The sequence below is a fragment of the Rutilus rutilus genome, assembly GCF_951802725.1.
Source record: "Rutilus rutilus genome assembly, chromosome: 18".
Classification (NCBI taxonomy): domain Eukaryota; kingdom Metazoa; phylum Chordata; class Actinopteri; order Cypriniformes; family Leuciscidae; genus Rutilus; species Rutilus rutilus.
In genome coordinates, this window is record NC_140231.1 from 12974161 (window position 1) to 12993433 (window position 19273).

A 19273-nucleotide genomic window follows, 5' to 3' on the forward strand; every position below is an offset into this window, starting at 1 on the left:
CATTCAATGATATGAAACTTTTCATTTTCCGTCGGTCTTAGTACACGATGTAACTACAGAAGAGTCAAGTTTTAAATAGGAAAAATATCGAAATTCTTTGTTCATTTTTTTGAGAGAGATGCTAATGGTCTTGTCCGGTTCAATTCATTATGCTAAGCTATGCTAAAAGTGGGACCCCCAGACCCGGAGATAGGCTGAATGGATTTGAAAACGGTAAAACTCAACTGTTTAACTCTGGGGGAGTATCCCTTTAAGCTGAACAACTGTTTTCAACATTGATAATAATAAATGAAGACTGTTAGTAATGGCTGCTGAAATTTTAGCTTTCCCATCACACAAATAAATTACATTTTAAAATATATTCAAATAGAAAAGTTATTTTGAATACAATAAATACAATACAATAGTTTTACAATATTGCTGTATTTTTCTGTATTTTTAAACCGCAAAATGCAGACTTGTTAAGCGTCATCTCTGGAAAAACATTTAAAAACCTAAAAGAAAAGAGATAAAACCCTGTAAAACAAATGCAGGTCCCAAGATTTACCTTGCATTTGCAATTTATAGTACATCAGTACTTAAATATACTCCCATTTATCAACAATATTGCTACAGCAGGTGCTGTGAATGAAAGTTCTCACAAGTTTGCACAAAATTAGTTTTATTTGACAAAGCACATTCTAAAAAAAATGATGTGAAATTTACATTTAAGCATTTATAGTACGTCAAATTAAGGGGCATTTATTTAACTGTGCTACCTCACAAATGAAGATTTATGATTCAAATGTGTCATTAAAATGTATTAAATAGACAAAGATCCAAAAAAGGGATCTAAAATATAAAAGGTCTTATCCAGACCCTATAAATTAAATTAAATTTCGTGAACCAGCACAAATGGAAGAACAGAAAACCTACTTGTGAAAACCAAAGCCACAAAGTATGTTAAAAACCTGAACTTGGATCAGATTTGAGCCACATTGGGGCAAAATGCGCTACATGGAGCCAACTCACATTTACACAGTCCTCATACTTGAGTGACTTTAAATATGTAAATAAGTGATGCATAATTCTGAACACTAAATGGAGGCTGTAAATCCTCACTGGCCACTTCATTTAGGGCTTGAAAAGATCGTTTCAAGAGGTTTTGAGAAAAACTAAGCTTTTGCTCCATAGGGCTACACACTCTAATACTGCACACTGACACTTTTGTGCATTTGATGATGCCATTTTTTTGGATTAGCTTCCTTTCTCCCCTTTCTTTCCCTTCAGTATTCTCACTAAACCAAAGAATTCTATGTAAAGACGTTCATGGTGTATGTGTGGAATTTGTGCCATTGGCCCATGTGGGAAAGGTTCCTAGGTTGAACATGGCCATTCCCCATGTGTTGATGCCGAGGTTGATGCACAGAATGCCAATGATGTTGAGAATGAAGCCCGCCTGTGCCTGGAGACAGAAGGAAAATACAATTATCCACTGATTTTTCCATATACAATGTCCCCAAAATTGTATTTTCACATGCAAATCCCACTTAAGGTTTATAAAATCCAATGGAACATCAAAACTCATATAAAATGTAGTTAACCATACCATGTCCACGACTCTGAGGTTGCCATAAGAGAAAGCGATGGCGTTGGGAGGAGTGGCGACAGGAAGCATGAATGCCAACGAAGCGCTGATCGTGCAGGGCAGCATCACATAGAGCGGATGGAGCCCGATAGTTGTGGCCTGAGAACAGAGACTACGCATTATTACCACTTCCATACTTGTTGGCAAGTTAAACACTTCAGCTTCGAAATTCACTTTAAGGTCGAATGAATGTGTGTAATTTAAGCTGTAGAATTGGTTTGGTAGGTTTCTGTATGCTGTGTACTCACCATAGAGGCAAGAATGGGCAGGAATAGCGTGGTGGTGGCCGTGTTGCTGGAACATTCTGTGAACGTTCCCACCAGCAAACACAGGATCAGGGAGATGGCGAAGGGTGGGATGCTCTGCAGAGGGGCCAGGCTTTCACCCAACCACACCGATAGTCCAGATTCCTACACAAACATCACATCACATCACATTATTCCACATCACTTCACATCACATCGCTTCACTTCACATTCACTCCACATCGCTACTTCACATTCACATCGCATCACTTCAGGTTGCATCACATCACATCACATCACATCACATCACATCACATCACATCACATCACATCGCTTCACTTCACTTCAGATCACTTCACTTCACTTCACTTCACTTCACATTACTTCAGATCGCTTCACTTCACTTCACATCGCTCCACTTCACATTCACTTCCACATCGCTCCACTTCACATTCACTTCCACATCGCATCGCTCCACATCACATCGCATCGCTTCACTTCACATTCACTCCACATCACTTCACATTCACATCGCTTCACTTCACATCACATCACTCCAAATCACTTCAGGTTGCTTCACATCACATCACTCCACATCACATCACTTCAGATCGCTTCACTTCACTTCACATCACATCACATTGCTCCACATCACTTCAGATCGCTTCACTTCACATCGCATCACTCCACATCACTTCAGATCGCTTCACATCACATTGCATCGCTCCACATCACTTCAGATCGCTTCACTTCACATCACTCCACATCGCTCCACATCACATCGCATCACTCCACAATGTCCACATCACATCACGAAACTCCACATCCACATATTACTAGTAGTGACACACACACACACACACACACACACACACACATATACATATATATATATATAGGGGCAGCTAAATGTCAACAAACATTCACTAGAATATTAGTAGACTTAGGGTTTGGGTTAGTTGAATAAGTTGACGTAGTTGCAAAGTTACTTATAGTCAGTAGAATGTCTGTTGGGGAGCATCAATAGATATCAGACAGTCTACTAATACTCTAATGACTGTTAGTTGACTTGTAGTTGCAAAGTTTCTTACAATTAATAGAATGTCTGAAGTGGAATATCAAAAGTGTTACCCATTATATTACATTACATGTATATTATTCAATTTCAGCACGTAACTTGTCTAACATTTACCATTTTACACATGATAAAACACATTATTAAACTTTTTTTTTTTTCAATAAAAAGACCCTAGCAACCATCCAAATCTCCCAGCTTTGTGTCGACATGTTTCGCATGGGTGAGCAGCACCCCACAGAACCTTCTCCTTTTCTTCAGAAAATGTAAAAAAAAATCTACTTGTAACTGTAATTCCATAAAAGACTAATGAATGTACATTTACTGCCATTTTAATGTGTCATTCTGTCATCCTCTTACCTCACTTCCTTTTGCCAAGGCAAATCCTCCCCCCAGGAGCAGGACTATGTTCCAGGGCATGCGATCATGCACCACCTTCCAGTTTAGTAGAGTGGGCGTACCCTTCAGTTTCTTCTTCTTTTCCTGTTTTGCTCCTCCTTTATAAAACAGATGGACCAGTAGCTCTGGTTTAAGACCTGGTTTAAACTGATAAATATTCTGTGCGGATACTCTGAAAGCAGAGCCACTTTACCTTCCTGCTCATCTCCTTCAGCTTCTTCATCATGTTCATCCTGAGATTTGATCGAATAGAGAAAGTCTATCCGAGATGGAATGAGGAAGAACATGGTTGACATGAAAATGGCCACAGTGCCATCGGTGACATATCTTTACGGAGACAAAGAGAAAATTGGAAGAAATTCAAATGCAATGACCAAAACTTTTCATTTTTATTTGTTTAAAAGTAAACTATTGCTATAAGTTTTGGGGTGAAGTGTACTCACTGTCCGTTTTTGTTGAAGAGCTCGGTAGCCCAGCCTGGCATGAAGCCTGGTTCTCGTGTGAACCACAGGATCACCAGGATCACAAAGATGACAAGCACTCCGCCCTCAGCAAAAGATATCGAACCCAACTTCTTATATTCATTCTTCATCACTCTGTAAGCGTCTTTGTCTCCCTCATTCTTCGAACCGCAGCCAAAAGTTTTTTTAAAACTGGGGAGAAACATTCACCAAACAATGAATGAAAGAATGCTTAAACCAACCTCAGATTTCTACCTTAAAAACGTCAGATTAACATTAACAGGTCATTAAAATTATATTGTAAGCTGCTTTTGAGATAACATTTCATGACCAGCTGTTTCCATTATAGGTACATCTACTCAACTCAAACTTTCAACAGGGCATCATTTGATATTATATGATTATTTAAATTAAATTTATATGGTTATATATTAGTGCTATCAAATCGATCAATCGCGATTAATCGCATCTAACATAAAAGTTACATAATATATGTGTGTGTGTATATGTTATCATTATATTTATATATATATATATATTTGTATATGTATATAAAGACACACGCACACACACATATCTATACACTATATATTAAAATAATAATAATATATACCGACGCATGTAAACAAAAACGTTTATGTTAGATGCAATTAATCACGATTAATTGATTTGACAGCACTAACGTATGCAAAAATCAACATGAAATCCTATTTCTTTTCCCCCTAATATCTATCGAAGTAATATACAGAATCAGAATCTTGGTAATAAAAAGGTCTGAAATTAAGCAGCATTATCATAATTACAGCAGAAATGCCAGAAATACTTTTAGCCAAAATTGTTTTTTTTTAACAATTGTATTGAATAATAGGAGCTCTTTGAGTCAAAAGAGTTGAGAACCAATGGTCTTAGCTAAAAACACTCAATGTATGTCTAGGACACAACGTATTTAAAGTAAAGTTACTCACTTAAGACCTAAGTACATGAACTGCAGCCAAAGCCAAGACAGCACCAGCATCAGCAACATGTTAGGAAAGGCAAAACCGAACCAGCTGGCAAAGTTGATCACGCCATGGTTTTCTGGAAAAATCCTGTAAAAAAGGGCAAATGTGTGTGCAGTTTATAATTTGGCTCCAGTACTGTATGCACATTTTTATGTTGTAGGTCCAACAGATTGTGTGCACAACCATGCATAATCTTAAAGAGAAAAATATTTGAATAATTATAACATTTATTATGACCAAAACAATGATGGGAATGATTTTATCATTTAAGAAATTAATTAATTTTTTATACAACACAGATCAGAGTCATGACAGGAAACTTGACAAACGTACGCATCCATCTGGCCCTTGAGAATGAGATTTGGTGTGGTGCCCGTTAGGGTGGCAGTTCCTCCGATGCTGGCGGAGTAACACACGCATAGACTCATTCCTTTAAAGAGACGAATGTACTTCGCTTCACGTTCTTTCTTCCTGCATTCAGAGAGTGAATTGATTCTTGCCTCCAGATCTGGATTGACTGTCAAGATTAAGAACAGGTGGGATGTAAGTTTTAAGACTGTGTGTTATTACCACTGATTGGTTAATAGTGGAAATGCTGTATATTGTTCTGCTCATTCGTGTGACTTAAACCGGTGTTACACCAAATTCTGTGACCGTATTACACTGTAAATTTAAATGATCAATAAGTTCTGACAACATATGTTTTTACATTGCTTTAACTCTTAAAAATAAGTTAAGCAATTTTCAACTTCATACAAGTTATACAAGATGTGATGTAATTTAAGTTGAAATGATTAAACACCCAAGTTGAGTGTACTTAAAAATTTAAGGCAGCAACTTTTTTTTTACAGTGTAGGTGCTAATGGTAGGGGTAAGGTTGGGTTAGGGTTACAACAGCCGTCTACAGTCACAGAATTTGATAGGTCACAGAATTTGGTGTAACAACGGCTGTACTGTCATTTCTCTCAAATCACACTGAGTCGCTTTTTCTTGCGTCTTAGTTATCGACTGTAGTCAAAATGAGCTTTTCGAAACTCCAAATCAATTAAACCAAATTCTTTGCCAAATGATTCATTCCTTCGAAGAGTTCAAAGCACTATAGGCTGCCAACTGCCGGTCAAAATGGTGTCAAGGCAATGAGAACACGGCCCAAACTATTGCAAATGTTTAAATAATTAAACAAACACTAAACCTACATTATAAAACTGGCCCGTAACATCATATATTAAACACAGCTTGATGTAACAAAGCTTCACATACTACATTCGTAAAAGTTTTGAAGCCTTGTGAGATGTTTAAGATAATGTACAGGTTAACGTTATAAGATAATAAAATAAAGTTTAAAAGTGTCAACACGTCAGACATACCGTTGGGTTTGTCTCCAGTGGCGTTGTCCAAAGGATGTTTGATGTTGACCTCGGTCAACTCAAACGCTTGATTATCTTGGCCTTCCCTCAGCTCTTTCTCATCAGAGTCTGCTTCTGTGGCGCTGAGCTGTTCGAGAACAGCTTGAGAAATGGGCAACATCATGGCTGTGGTGGCCGTGTTGCTGATCCACATGGAGAGGAAGGCTGTTACGATCATGAACCCCAGCATCAGCCTGCAGAAGTGAGTGTGAAAAACAGGTGAGTGTGTGATTGAGACAGAAATGAAGCGTACGATTTCATCGTGTGTGATCTTACAAAGCAGGCCGAACTCCAACTACCAGGAGGACACTCAGAGCGATGCGCTTATGGAGATTCCAGTGTTCAACAGCTATAGCCACCAGCAGACCCCCTATAAACAGCATGTTGGTGTCCTTTAGGTACTGAACACACACCTGAAACACAAAGTAACACACTTACCCCCGATTTCACAAACAAGGCTTAAGTGTAGTCCCAGGTTAAAATGCATGTTTGAGCTGTTTTAACTGAAAGCAACTTGCACTGGGATAGCTTAAAATATGTTTTGTCTCAAGATACACACTAGAAATGTTTTTTCTAAAGTACATTTATAAAAACTACTTAAATGTCCTAAACTAAGGCCTAATCTTGGCTTAATATAAGCCCTGTCTGTGAAACCGGGCCTTAATGTCATATTTCTGGTCAACATGGGTTGTGTTACATGTATACACAGTGTGTACGGAGCCACCAAACTGATATGATAATAGGGAAAACATATATTTCAATGCTTGTGTTCTCATGCAAAACTTTTGCATTCACCCCAAAAAACTGCGTTCCCTCACAAAACCTTTGTGATGGAAATAATATGAAAAATCTAGGTAATGCTATTTGATGGTCCACTTTAGACATACTACTAACTTTAAAGTCCCCCTGTAGTCAGTAATTGTATACCTTAAAACTCATCTTTGATCACCAAAATGACATATTTATGATATGTCTTAAAATAGCTTGAATGTTCTACACCCTTGCCTCATTTAGTATACGCGGTTCAATGATGAATATGCAAATTATCCCCGCGTCCACTCACTCACACCAGCTCTGAGATCCACTCATCATACGTTGACGTGATTGGTTACAAGGTAGTTTGTGATGTCAGAAACACTAGCGATTTCAAACCGCATTTTCGAGACTGTCTTTTGGTTCACTGCAGTTTTAAGGAGAAAATAATTGTGGCGAGCACGATGAGGTCGAGGGCCGTGGGAGGATGGCGCGAGGCCGGTGGCGTGATTGATAATGAGTGACACGTGCGCGACGCACCGGTCTCTCGCTCTTCACTGTCGTCGCTCCTCCTTTATGCTAATGCTTCCGCTCCTCCGTGAGAGATGCGAGACCGGTGCGTCACATGTCACTCATTATCAATCACGCCACCGGCCTCGCGCCATCCTCCCACGGCCCTCGACCTCGTCGTGCTCGCCACAATAATCAGCAATGGCATTGACTTATGAATATGTACATGGTTTACCTTAAAGCATATTAAAAACACCACATAGACATACTGTATGAACAACATTAAAAGCTTGATTGTTTACCACAGGGGGACTTTAAGTTGGCTAACTGTAACTATGTCAGCTACCAGTCATTAGACTATTAGAAGTTCTCTTACTGCGAGAGAACACAAAAGTTTTGTGAGTGAAGTGGCAAAAATAGTATGTGAAACTGTATGCATTACAAAATGGTTAAACGTAAAAAAAAAAAAAAAAAATAGAATCAAGTAAACCTTTTAGAAATAAGCATTTTTAATCAAATTTTGTGTAAAATGTGTTGGCAATCTGAGAAAGAGAGTCAAGATGTTCATAACCATTCATTTGGGAGATGGAAAGTCAAGTTGAGAGCATTGCATTGTGGGATAAGGAACAAAGCACGGTATGCTGTGGTTGTATTTCCTTATTGACAGACTCATTAGATTTTAGAGTGTCTAAAATCAGTCAAAGAAGGAAAGATAAGGAAAATAAAGATATATTACAGTTTGGCTGGTGACATGTTCAAAGGTGTTCATAAAAACTGCTTTTATGGCCCATAAAGTTCTCAAATCATTAGAGATAACGCTTGTACAAATAGTTTTCATGCTGATGAAGGTAAATCTCTCGGGGCATGTGATCAGTCATTACTTTAAAGTAGATTTCCATGGCTTTTGTGCTTGCGATTACAGTAATAAAACTGATAATCTCTTATGATAACTATATAACAATTGTTATGCGAGTAGTTTGCTTGCCCATTATGTTTAGTTATATACAGTTTTCTCAATCGCTTTGGGACATTTTTCGAAACAGTCTTAACATTCTCTAAACTGTAAGCTCAATTGTCACAATTGTTTGTTGGAACATCAGAACTCTAATGCATGTCTGCAAAATGAAGTAACTCACCCAAACCATTTAATTCATGCTTCAAAATCTATTATTGTGTCAGTAAATTGGCCAATGGCACCAAAATAAAAGGTGTTTTTATCATTGTGTGAGCCATGCTGGTCAAAATGTTTATATTTATTTTTTCTCTATGGAAATATGTGTTATACACAAATTTTGTGTTTTTAACTGCTTTTATACTATACAAGAATGTTTTGTCTGTGTATTACACTGAGCTTTTTAAATACAGATTCAGACAGTATGTAAATATTAACTGGGAAAAATCAATAATGTTGCACACTAAAAGTAAATGAACATTTGTATTTATATACAGTACATTTATTTTTGCAGAAATGTGTTACATGTAAACTTAAAATTCACAGTTGCTTGTTCATTTTTACACACTGTATTATGTCTGTCTCTGACACATATCTCACATTTCTTCCTATTGCTCTTCAAAGACAATAATTTTCAGTTTACATATAACACATTTCTACAAAAATGTATACTGTATAAATACAAATACAGCATTGATGTAGCTGCTGCTGTTCAGAGTTGTGATGTTCCTCTATTTTCAAAAATGTTGGTGATAAGATTGTGATTCCTATTTCATTACATTATTTGCCAAATTACATTACAACATTACAAACATTCATGGAATTTAACATGTCTGACAGATTTTGATCACTCAATTGATCATTTTGCATGTGATGGCTCACACGATGAAAACATTTTTACATGTTGTGAAGAGTTTGACAGTTTAAAAGGGGTGGTAAAATGCCCTTTTTACAAGATGTAAAATAAGTCTTTGACGTTCCCAGAGTGTGTATGTGAAGTTTTAGCTCAAAATATCCCACAGATATTTTTATATAGCATGTTAAAATTGTTACTTTTGGAGGCTGAACAAAAACGCACAGTTTTATTGTTTGTCCCTTTAAATGCAAATGAGCTGCTGCTCCCGGCACAGAGGGCGGAGCTTCAACAGCTTGTGTCATTTTACCTCACACAGACATGTACTGAAAATGAAAAAAACCTTTAGCCTTTTATGTTTAAACCGGAGTCGGACAAATACGGACAGACTGAAGAAGAAGTGACAACATGTAGACAACATTTCTGAATGGTTAGTTGATGAATTTATATAGCTTATGTGTAGTTATCTCCTTGTCATTGATTAGCATATTCTGTCTTGATAATCTATAAATCGCGTTCCCGGGGGAAGGGTTTATATACGTTTTAGCGTTTGTGATGTCACTAACCCAGGAGGAAGCTCGTGTAGTTCCTTAATAAGCAACTTCTTTAAAATAAAATATCTCCTTTTGCTTTGAACTTTGAGCATTGTAAGTTTGCATATGTTGTTTATGCTCAGACAGCAACATTGCACACTAACTAAAGTTAGAAAAGTGAAATCATAATCAACCACCCCTTTAACTGAGAATCAACTCATCAGTTTTGATCAACAAGCCATGTGCATTTAGTCATTGTGCAAATTGTAGAAAATTGTATTTACTCTTTTGCACACATGTGCCAAAACACATGTAATTTAAATTGTAATTCAATAAGAAATTCGAATCTGATGTGAACAAGAAACTAACTGTTCAGAGATGAGGGGCCATATTCACAAAACATTTTACCACTAAGAGTTTTCCTAAATCGGCAAGTTAGGAGCTACCTCTCTAGCCTTAAGAAGTTTTGTGAATACGATGCGAAAAAAAATCTTATTTGAGAATTGAAAGCGATTGAGGACAACTGTAATAGATAGATAGATAGATAGATAGATAGATAGATAGATACAGACAGATAGATACGTAGATGGATAGATAGACAGAAAGACAGACAGACAGATAGATAGATAGATACAGACAGATAGATACGTAGATAGATAGATAGACAAAGACAGAAAGACAGACAGACAGACAGACAGACAGACAGATAGATAGATAGATAGATAGATAGATAGATAGATAGATAGATAGATAGATAGATAGATAGATAGATAGATAGATAGATAGATAGATAGATAGATAGATAGATACTTAAGTATTTAAAGAATTTTTTTAATACAAAATGCTAATCATGGAATATTTTTTTGAACAATACCTTTTCAGACTCCATGATGCCCATCATGGGGAAGAGGACGACGGGCAGCAGGGCAGTGATGGCGAGAGGCATACACTCTGTGCACCAGAACAGTGCCATCAGGATGATGACATAACCACATCTCGCCTCCTGAAGAACACAATAGTCATACGTGTCAAAACGTAAGGGAATACATCACCTGTTCACGTAGCAGTAGGGCTCATTTCTGTAGAAGAGAATTATTGGATGTGAATAAGATGCATTGCACATCTAAGATGTGATCTCAGGTCTATGGCAATCCTCTCATCTTAGCTTGTCAAAGGGGAGGAAAGGGTGGGATTTGATTCTATCTCTTACATCTAGTGCAAGTTCCAGGGGTCACTACTGTATCTCTTGAAGACCTATTTAGACACATCGATCATTCTCAGAAAGCTGATAAAACTAACCCTTGAACATAAACGACTGTAAACTATTTTGAATTCATTTACTTTTATGGATGCTTTTATTTTATGGAAGAATTTTATTACTTGAGAAAAGGCTGTGTATGTTTAGCCATGTAAAGCCTGAAAAATGAAATAAGTCTTTTTTTAATGGAACAGAAGCTTTAGACAAATTTGGTGCAGTTTCTGATATTTATATGGCTAAAAAGTAAGATGAAATTCTGAAAGTTTGTAATGTGTGTGTGTGTGTGTGTGTTTGGTGGACCTTTAAACATTGTAATATAAGACTATGAATGTGCTGTGGTGCATGATGGATCGTGTAGCTCAATTCTATCTAGTGTAGTTTAAAAAAACAAAAGAAATACAAAAAATAACACTAATAGTAATAGTTTAGCCACTTTAGGGGGTCTTAAATGTCTGATCATTCTTTTTTATTTTTATTAACCCTTAAATGCATGAATGTTTCGACAATCATTCTTACATATTCGGGTCTTTAGCGATCCGGATCTATATCTAACACGGATGGATCTCTACCTGTTGCGATAATATAAAAACTCTCCTGATATTAGAATAACAATCACAGAAGAATAAAAAATAGCATATTTTGTTATCTTTTGTAGCTTGGAAGGGTTCAGATGTTTTATACCATCATCACTATCCTCGTCAGAGCTCATTTCCCAAATTCAGCATCTGGCTCATTTTTGCAATCTTAAACATTCTCAAAACTATTCATCAAATCAATATTTTGATCGCTGACGGCTTCTTCACCAGATCCACCATAAAGTGACAGTGACACTAATATTTGATTGTGTTCAGTTTTTGCTCTGCAGTAAATCGCTGTGCCATTTCAAGTTTTGCTGATGATACTTCCTATTCTTTTGTTTTCAGTCTGCGGTAACTATGAGTGAAACGTCACTTCATCATTGTGTCTCAGACATTGCCACCTTGTGGAATAAAAGTGAATTACACTTCTTCAGTCATAAAAGATTAAATTATTGTTGTGCGGAAAAATATATTTACACTGTTACACACCTCGGGTCGTTATGCAAAAAACCTCTTTACAAAAAATGAATAGGAAATGAATAGGAAAACAGCCATTCTTTTATAATTGTTTTTTTTTCTTGTTATATTGTTTATAATGAATTAATTGAGGAATACTAAGAAGGTTGATGTCTAACTTAAAAAAATGGATGAGGAAGACGGTAGTGAATGATGTCCCAGGTCACTAAAGAACCGAGGTATGCGTTTAAGGGTTAACATTACCATTTCAATAATTGATTGAAATAGAGAGTAGAGTTTTGTGCATTATTTTTTCAGCTGATGTTCTTAAGGTCAGAGTAACCGGGTCTCAAGATGTTGAGTAACAGTGGGCCACATGGCTTCATTTTCTTTGTTTGTGACTTGAGGATGACCTCCGCAAGCTGTGTAAATATAGTGTTCCACAGATCATAAATAAGCGCAGTGAGGTTTTCAGCCATCATTCAGCTGATGATGAGATTTTATTTTTAAATGTTCCGATATCACATTGATATATTTCAGTCATTTGGCTATTACAAATTCACATACACAAAATGTAGATGCATAAAGAAACTATTTTGGTTAACATGTTCAATGGCTTTGAATTGATTTTCCACAAAATACTCCTGTAGAAAGGCACTTACCGGAGTTGGGATGACAATCGGCAGGGGCAATATTAGTAAAGGGGTGATGAAGATGATCAGGTAGTTTCTGTGAAGCCATATCCAGCGTAGGATTAATGCAACATCTTCTGGAATCCCTGGAAGTCCCATGTCTTCTGGTCCTCAGCTGCAGATGTCAGGTGTGTGGTGGATGGATTGCTGATGAAGGTCGAGCTAGATCAATGTGTTTATAGGCATCGTCACATAAGAAAAATTAAACATTAACTGTGTGAACAAGGGGAGGGTAAATAGAGGAATGAAGGAGGGGAGGGTAAAAGAGACGGCAAACAAAAAAAGATTAACCCATTTGTTATCTTTTTCTAAAGCCGCAATTCATTGTTTTGTTAAAACACTGACTAATGAATTTATTTATTGCACATCTGAACTTTTCACACTGCTAATGTCATCATGGAAGAGCTGGAGTCACCCTGATAGTGTCTCTTTCACACCGGAGATATGCAAAGAATGCTTCTCACAGTTCTCTTCTAAATGTGCGGGAATAATATAATTGCCATTGTGCTGGTTTGTAAAGAATAAATGAAAGATTAAGGAAATAATCAAGTAACAAAACACTTTATACAGTAGATTCATTTGATTAGCATTAGCATTAGTTCAACATCATGAAATAATAATAAAGTATTTTTACTTGCATTTATTATTCTGTTACTGTTCATTTATAAATAGACTTTTATGCACTATTGTTAATTCATGTTCATTCATAATGCATTAATGTCAATTTATACAAATGTTAATGTATTAGTATATGTAAAAATTAACATTAACCTAAATGCTTTAAAAATGTATGTTAATAAATTGATTATTCTGAAGTGTTATGTTTCATAACTAGTGTTATTTATTTAATGTCAAACAAAATGAGAGATTGTCCATATCTATGGAATCCAAAGTCCCGTCCGCCCCAATTTTTTTTTTTTGGGGGGGGGGGGGGGGGGGGGGGAGCCATGGGGTTGTGGACTGGAGCAGCCTCATGGGCTGGAGTGGATTCTGGGATGGACTCTTGGGCTGGAGCGGATTCTGGAGCGGACTCAGGGGCAGAAGCCCTCTCTGGACTCTGATCAGGGGCAGAAGCCCTCTCTAGACTCTGATCAGGGGCAGGAGTCCTCTCTAGACTCTGATCAGGGGCAGGAGTCCTCACTGGACTCCGGTCAGGGGCTGGAGTCCTCTCTGGACTCTGGTCAGGGGCTGGAATCCTCACTGGACTCCGGTCAGGGGCTGGAGTCCTCTCTGGACTCTGGTCAGGGGCTGGAATCCTCACTGGACTCCGGTCAGGGGCTGGAGTCCTCTCTGGACTCTGGTCAGGGGCTGGAATCCTCACTGGACTCCGGTCAGGGGCTGGAGTCCTCTCTGGACTCTGGTCAGGGGCTGGAATCCTCTCTGGACTCTGGTCAGGGGCTGGAATCCTCACTGGACTCCGGTCAGGGGCTGGAGTCCTCTCTGGACTCTGGTCAGGGGCTGGAATCCTCTCTGGACTCCGATCAGGGGCAGGAGTCCTCTCTGGACTCTGGTCAGGGGCTGGAGTCCTCTCTGGACTCCGATCAGGGGCAGGAGTCCTCTCTGGACTCTGGTCAGGGGCAGGAGTCCTCTCTGGAGTCTGGTCAGGGGCAGGAGTCCTCTCTGGACTCCGGTCAGGGGCAGGAGTCCTCTCTGGACTCTGGTCAGGGGCAGGAGTCCTCTCTGGACTCTGGTCAGGGGCTGGAGTCCTCTCTGGACTCTGATCAGGGGCAGGAGTCCTCTCTGGACTCCGATCAGGGGCAGGAGTCCTCTCTGGACTCTGGTCAGGGGCAGGAGTCCTCACTGGACTCCGGTCAGGGGCTGGAGTCCTTTCTGGACTCTGGTCAGGGGCAGGAATCCTTTCTGGACTCTGGTCAGGGGCAGGAATCTTTCTGGACTCTGGTCAGGGGCTGGAGTCCTCTCTGGACTCTGGTCAGGGGCTGGAGTCCTCTCTGGACTCTGGTCAGGGGCAGGAATCCTTTCTGGACTCTGGTCAGGGGCAGGAATCTTTCTGGACTCTGGTCAGGGGCAGGAATCCTCTCTGGACTCTGATCAGGGGCTGGAGTCCTCTCTGGACTCTGATCAGGGGCTGGAGTCCTCTCTGGACTGGGACAGGAGTCCTCTCTGGACTCTGGTCAGGGGCTGGTGCTGATGTGTGTGGCCTAAACACACCTAGGCTGCATTTACACTAGCACAAAAAATCCAATCTTTTACTCACATCTGACACAGATCTGAATTTGTTGCACACGTGTAAACACGAAAGATCCGATATTTTCGCATCAGATTTGAGCCACTTCCAAATGTGGTTTTAAATCAGATACATATCCGATATATGGACATCCGACCTACGTCATGTTTATTCAAAATATAGCTTTTTAATGTTGTATTATGAGGCAGACGTGCCTACATGCACTCGCTCACAGCTTTTTATTGAGGTGGGAACTTTATATTTATCTTTGTAAAGAAAAGAAATTGTGCGAACAGAAAATTCAGGAGCTGGTTTTAAACCTCTGCCCGTGACTTTTATAAATAAAACAGCTTTACTACTGAAAGCTACATTATATTTCACAGCAATCAGATGAAAACTTCTCTGTAATTAAACCAACAAGCTTCACTATTAGGTTACTCTCTCTCTCTCTCTCTCTCTCTCTCTCTCTCTCTCTCTCTCTCTCTCGTTGATTCATTAAAATATCTATCCATCCATATGGATTGGATGGATGGATGGATGGATGGATGGGTGTTTGTGTATATGTATGTATGTATGTATGTTCTAGAATTCTAGATCTGAGCTGTAAATAAAAAGTTATTTCCGGACTATGTCGGCTATCTGTTCCGTCAGATTTTGCGCTGCAAACCAGTCATGACAGCTGTTATTTTGTCCATGCTGGCAAATTAATCATGACCACCCGACATGAATTATATAAATAATTTTAATAGCACGGCCATTCAAAACCAGGGTCTACCATGTGCATAGTAAAACGATCACCGAAAATGTTTCATTTTGGGCGGGAATTAATGTAAACACAGATATCGGATACCGGTCCTGTCTAAAGTGAATAAACAGGCGGGCCAAAAAATCAGATATGGTCAAAAGATCGGATCTGTGAATTAAGACTTGCAGACCATAATGCAAAGATGAGTAGGGTATGTGTATTTTGTACAACATTTGCAACTGTTTTTTTTTTTTTTAATCACGTAATTAGAAGCACTACAATTTTAAAATTGTATCTTCTGTTAGTTACATAGCAGCCACTGAACAGACATTTATTTTATAATGCAACGTATTTTTGCAACACTATAAGTGTGTCCCATCGGGTAAAAAAATTTTCTTTACACACTTGCAGTCTTCACGCATACTTGAACACTTGGGCTAAATACAGGAAATTTGTCATGTAAGTAGAGTAGACAAGTGGACAAGTGCAAAGACCGCAAGTATGGGTATTTGGACAGGGCAAAACTCTAATCGTGAACAAGCAAACTCAAACCGTGACACCATCTCCTTCCTTCATCACCATCCTCTGATGTGACAATAATAATCAGAAATGTTCCTTTAGCATCAAATCAGCATACTATAATGATTTCTGAAGGATCATGTGACACTGAAGACTGGAGCAATGTGACTGAAAATTTGACATTTTAAACTATATTAATATATAAAACAGTTTGTACTGTAATAATTTTTCACAATACTACTGTTTTACATTATTTAGATTAAATAAATGCAGCCTTGGTGAACATAAAAGACTTCTTATAAAAGAAATTCATTAAAAAAAAAAACTTGTTACAGTTCATTTTGATTGCCCACTTCAGACATTCTACTAACTGTGAGTTACTTTACAACTACAAGTCAACTAGCAGTCATTAGAGTATTAGTAAACTGTCTGCTTAATATCTGCCAACACTTTATTTTGATGCTCCCCAACAGACATTCTACTGACTATAAGTAACTTTGCAAGTATATGTCAACTTATTCTACTAACCCAAACACCTAACACCCTACTCTACAGTCTACTAATACTCTGAGAGTTAGTTGACATGTAGTTTTCAATAAATCAAGTTTATTGGAACAGTTTATTATTCTTTATGTAGCCACTTGTGCTCATTGGATAAACTAAAAGGGACGTGAAATTATGAAGACGAAATACTCCAAGACACTCACGTGGTGAAGTAAAAAGCCTTTAATTAGCTGGGCTAAATCATTAAAACCAATTAAAGATCTACTGTAGATCTGTAGATCTACGTGTTTCGGCTACACAGCTTTCTTCAGGATACTGAAGAAATGAGTCTGGTCTGGCCTCCTCCACTAACAGAGGAAGAGCAATACAAAATATATGATTGTCATTGCATTCCGTAGGAGCCATTTGTTGTATGGCAAAGTTTTTGTTGTCTACTGAGTGGCTCTGTGAGTATAATTAGAGCACCTGAGCACAAGTGTGTGCGTTGGTAATTGGGAAGCACACAGTTTTTGAATGCACGGCAGGGTAGTGCACAGGTGGATTTTAATCTTATGCTGCCTACAAGGTACAAGAAGTTTTGAGACCAGTTTTGAGACCATGTTTAACATGCACAAGTAATAAAGAAAGACATTTGTTTGCATCTACATCTGTCTGCATGGACTCTGTTTGTATACGTTCTAAACTTGCTTACTCTTATTATCAACGGCAACGGCTTTGCAAAGCTATTACACATTCATTCAGCAAACATACAGTATAGCTTCATAAAGTCTTCAGATTCATTTTGAAATCCTGAAGAAGGTTGTGTAGCTGAAACACGTAGATCTACATTTATAATTGTTTTGAATGATTTAGCCCAGTGAAAGTCATTTTAGTTTACCACGTAATGAGTATTTCGTCTTCATATTTTCTTTTCAAAATGTTTTGTACCTTTCCAGTTTGACTTTTACAGTTCTATAACTCCACTTTAAAAATGTCATAGTTTTATACAGCCTTGTGCAAGAGCAATATGGCTTTTATTTTTCTGTTCACAAAACTAAGATAAGGGTTAATGAATGTTGAATACAAATTTCAGTCTTTTCCTGAAACCTGATTCATGCATAAACCTGATGTGCTCAGCTGGATTACTGTAATACATTTAAGATCATTAGTGATCAACAGATCAGCAGAGCGTGTGATACACCTGATAATCTTATAGACTGAGACTAGTGCCTTTACTTACACTTTTATCAACATGAATTAGTCATCTTTACAGACTTTGAACTCTCCGTTTGTAATTAATAAGGACTTAATGTGAAAATGAAATCAAGAATGACCAGTTTCATCTCTGAAGCCCATTGACCAATACAATGAAAATATTTCATCTATTATGTGCTAAATGTCCAACATATACTTTTGTCCAAAGTTATGATCTTCTTTTAGCAATTCTGTTACTTAAAGATACAGCTCATGTTACATAATCTCTCCTACACAACCTTTGGAGCTAATGTGTGTGATGGGAGGACAGCTTCCAATAAAACCCAAATACTATAATTTCAAAGCCTTTTACATTGATAGTCAGTGCAATATATGGATAGTAAATCCAGTAAATGTAACATTTGCTTGAAATATCCGTGTCTATGTTCCTTATAGGCACTGAGAATACATAGATACTGCTCTAAATTTACAAGGTCATAATAACAGTAGCTTTATGGAGCTGTTCAGCATTATTATAGATTATCTTCTTTAGTACATTGAGCTTTGATGCTAGACCGTGGTTGCAGCAGGACATTGTAGTCATCTTTATGGCTGTCTAACAGACACTAAGTCTTCCAAAACAGTCTATTGGGAGATAATCTCAAGGTCTTGAAATATTGTTTCTGAACGCATGCACCCCCCTTCAGGAATCCTTGTGGAATTTAGTATTTCTACACATGCTCTGGGTCATAATTCATGTCAGAGACAGCTGGGCATCTGCATTTGTCAAATGTCAGGGTTCTCCTGAGATTTTCTGATTATTACATGACATATCAATTAATTTGACAGTGGCCATATATGGTTTAAAATCAAGATAATACCTTTAATGACAAACTTCCTTGTTCCTGAATATGAACTTTTATCTTTTTTTCAATGATCCACTTATGGAAGTTGACCTCAATAAAAGACAAAGTCCATTCATTCTACATTATCATCTAACTTACATTTGTCATTTGTGCCATTTCTGAATAACATCTGGCAGGACATCAAGTTACAGCCTGAAAAGAAATAAAGTAACAAAAACGTCATACGACTTATCTGAGATTCTAAGTTTACTCCAGTACAAATTACTTAATAAAATATCTAACCTAATCATGTTTCTTAAAATAACATGATTTGATTGTTTTAACCCTTAAATGCATGAATGTTTCGACAATCATTATTACATATTCGGGTCTTTAGCTACCCGGATCTATATCTAACACGGATGGATCTCTACCTGTCGCGATAATATAAAAATTCTCCTGATATTAGAGTAACAATTACAGAAGAATAAAAAAGCTTTTT

The 19273-nt window shown here is 37.9% G+C and overlaps 1 protein-coding gene across 2 annotated transcripts; it reads right to left on the reverse strand.

Annotated features, from left to right (window-relative positions):
- Positions 1-646: 646 nt before the first annotated feature.
- Positions 647-12976, reverse strand: slc13a2 (solute carrier family 13 member 2). Of its 2 annotated transcripts, XM_084386265.1 has the most exons (12): positions 12771-12976; positions 10691-10819; positions 6492-6628; positions 6177-6409; positions 5143-5326; positions 4774-4896; positions 3791-4000; positions 3541-3674; positions 3309-3445; positions 1876-2037; positions 1589-1726; positions 647-1444 (listed from the first exon to the last, which is right to left on the reverse strand). In XM_084386265.1, exons 1-12 carry the CDS (start codon positions 12897-12899, stop codon positions 1307-1309), a joined length of 1854 nt encoding a protein of 617 aa, XP_084242391.1. In that variant the 5' UTR covers positions 12900-12976; the 3' UTR covers positions 647-1306. The 2 variants fall into 2 exon arrangements, with proteins under 2 accessions (XP_084242391.1, XP_084242392.1); XM_084386266.1 differs by lacking the exons at positions 10691-10819; positions 12771-12976 and adding an exon at positions 7283-7379.
- Positions 12977-19273: the final 6297 nt, after the last annotated feature.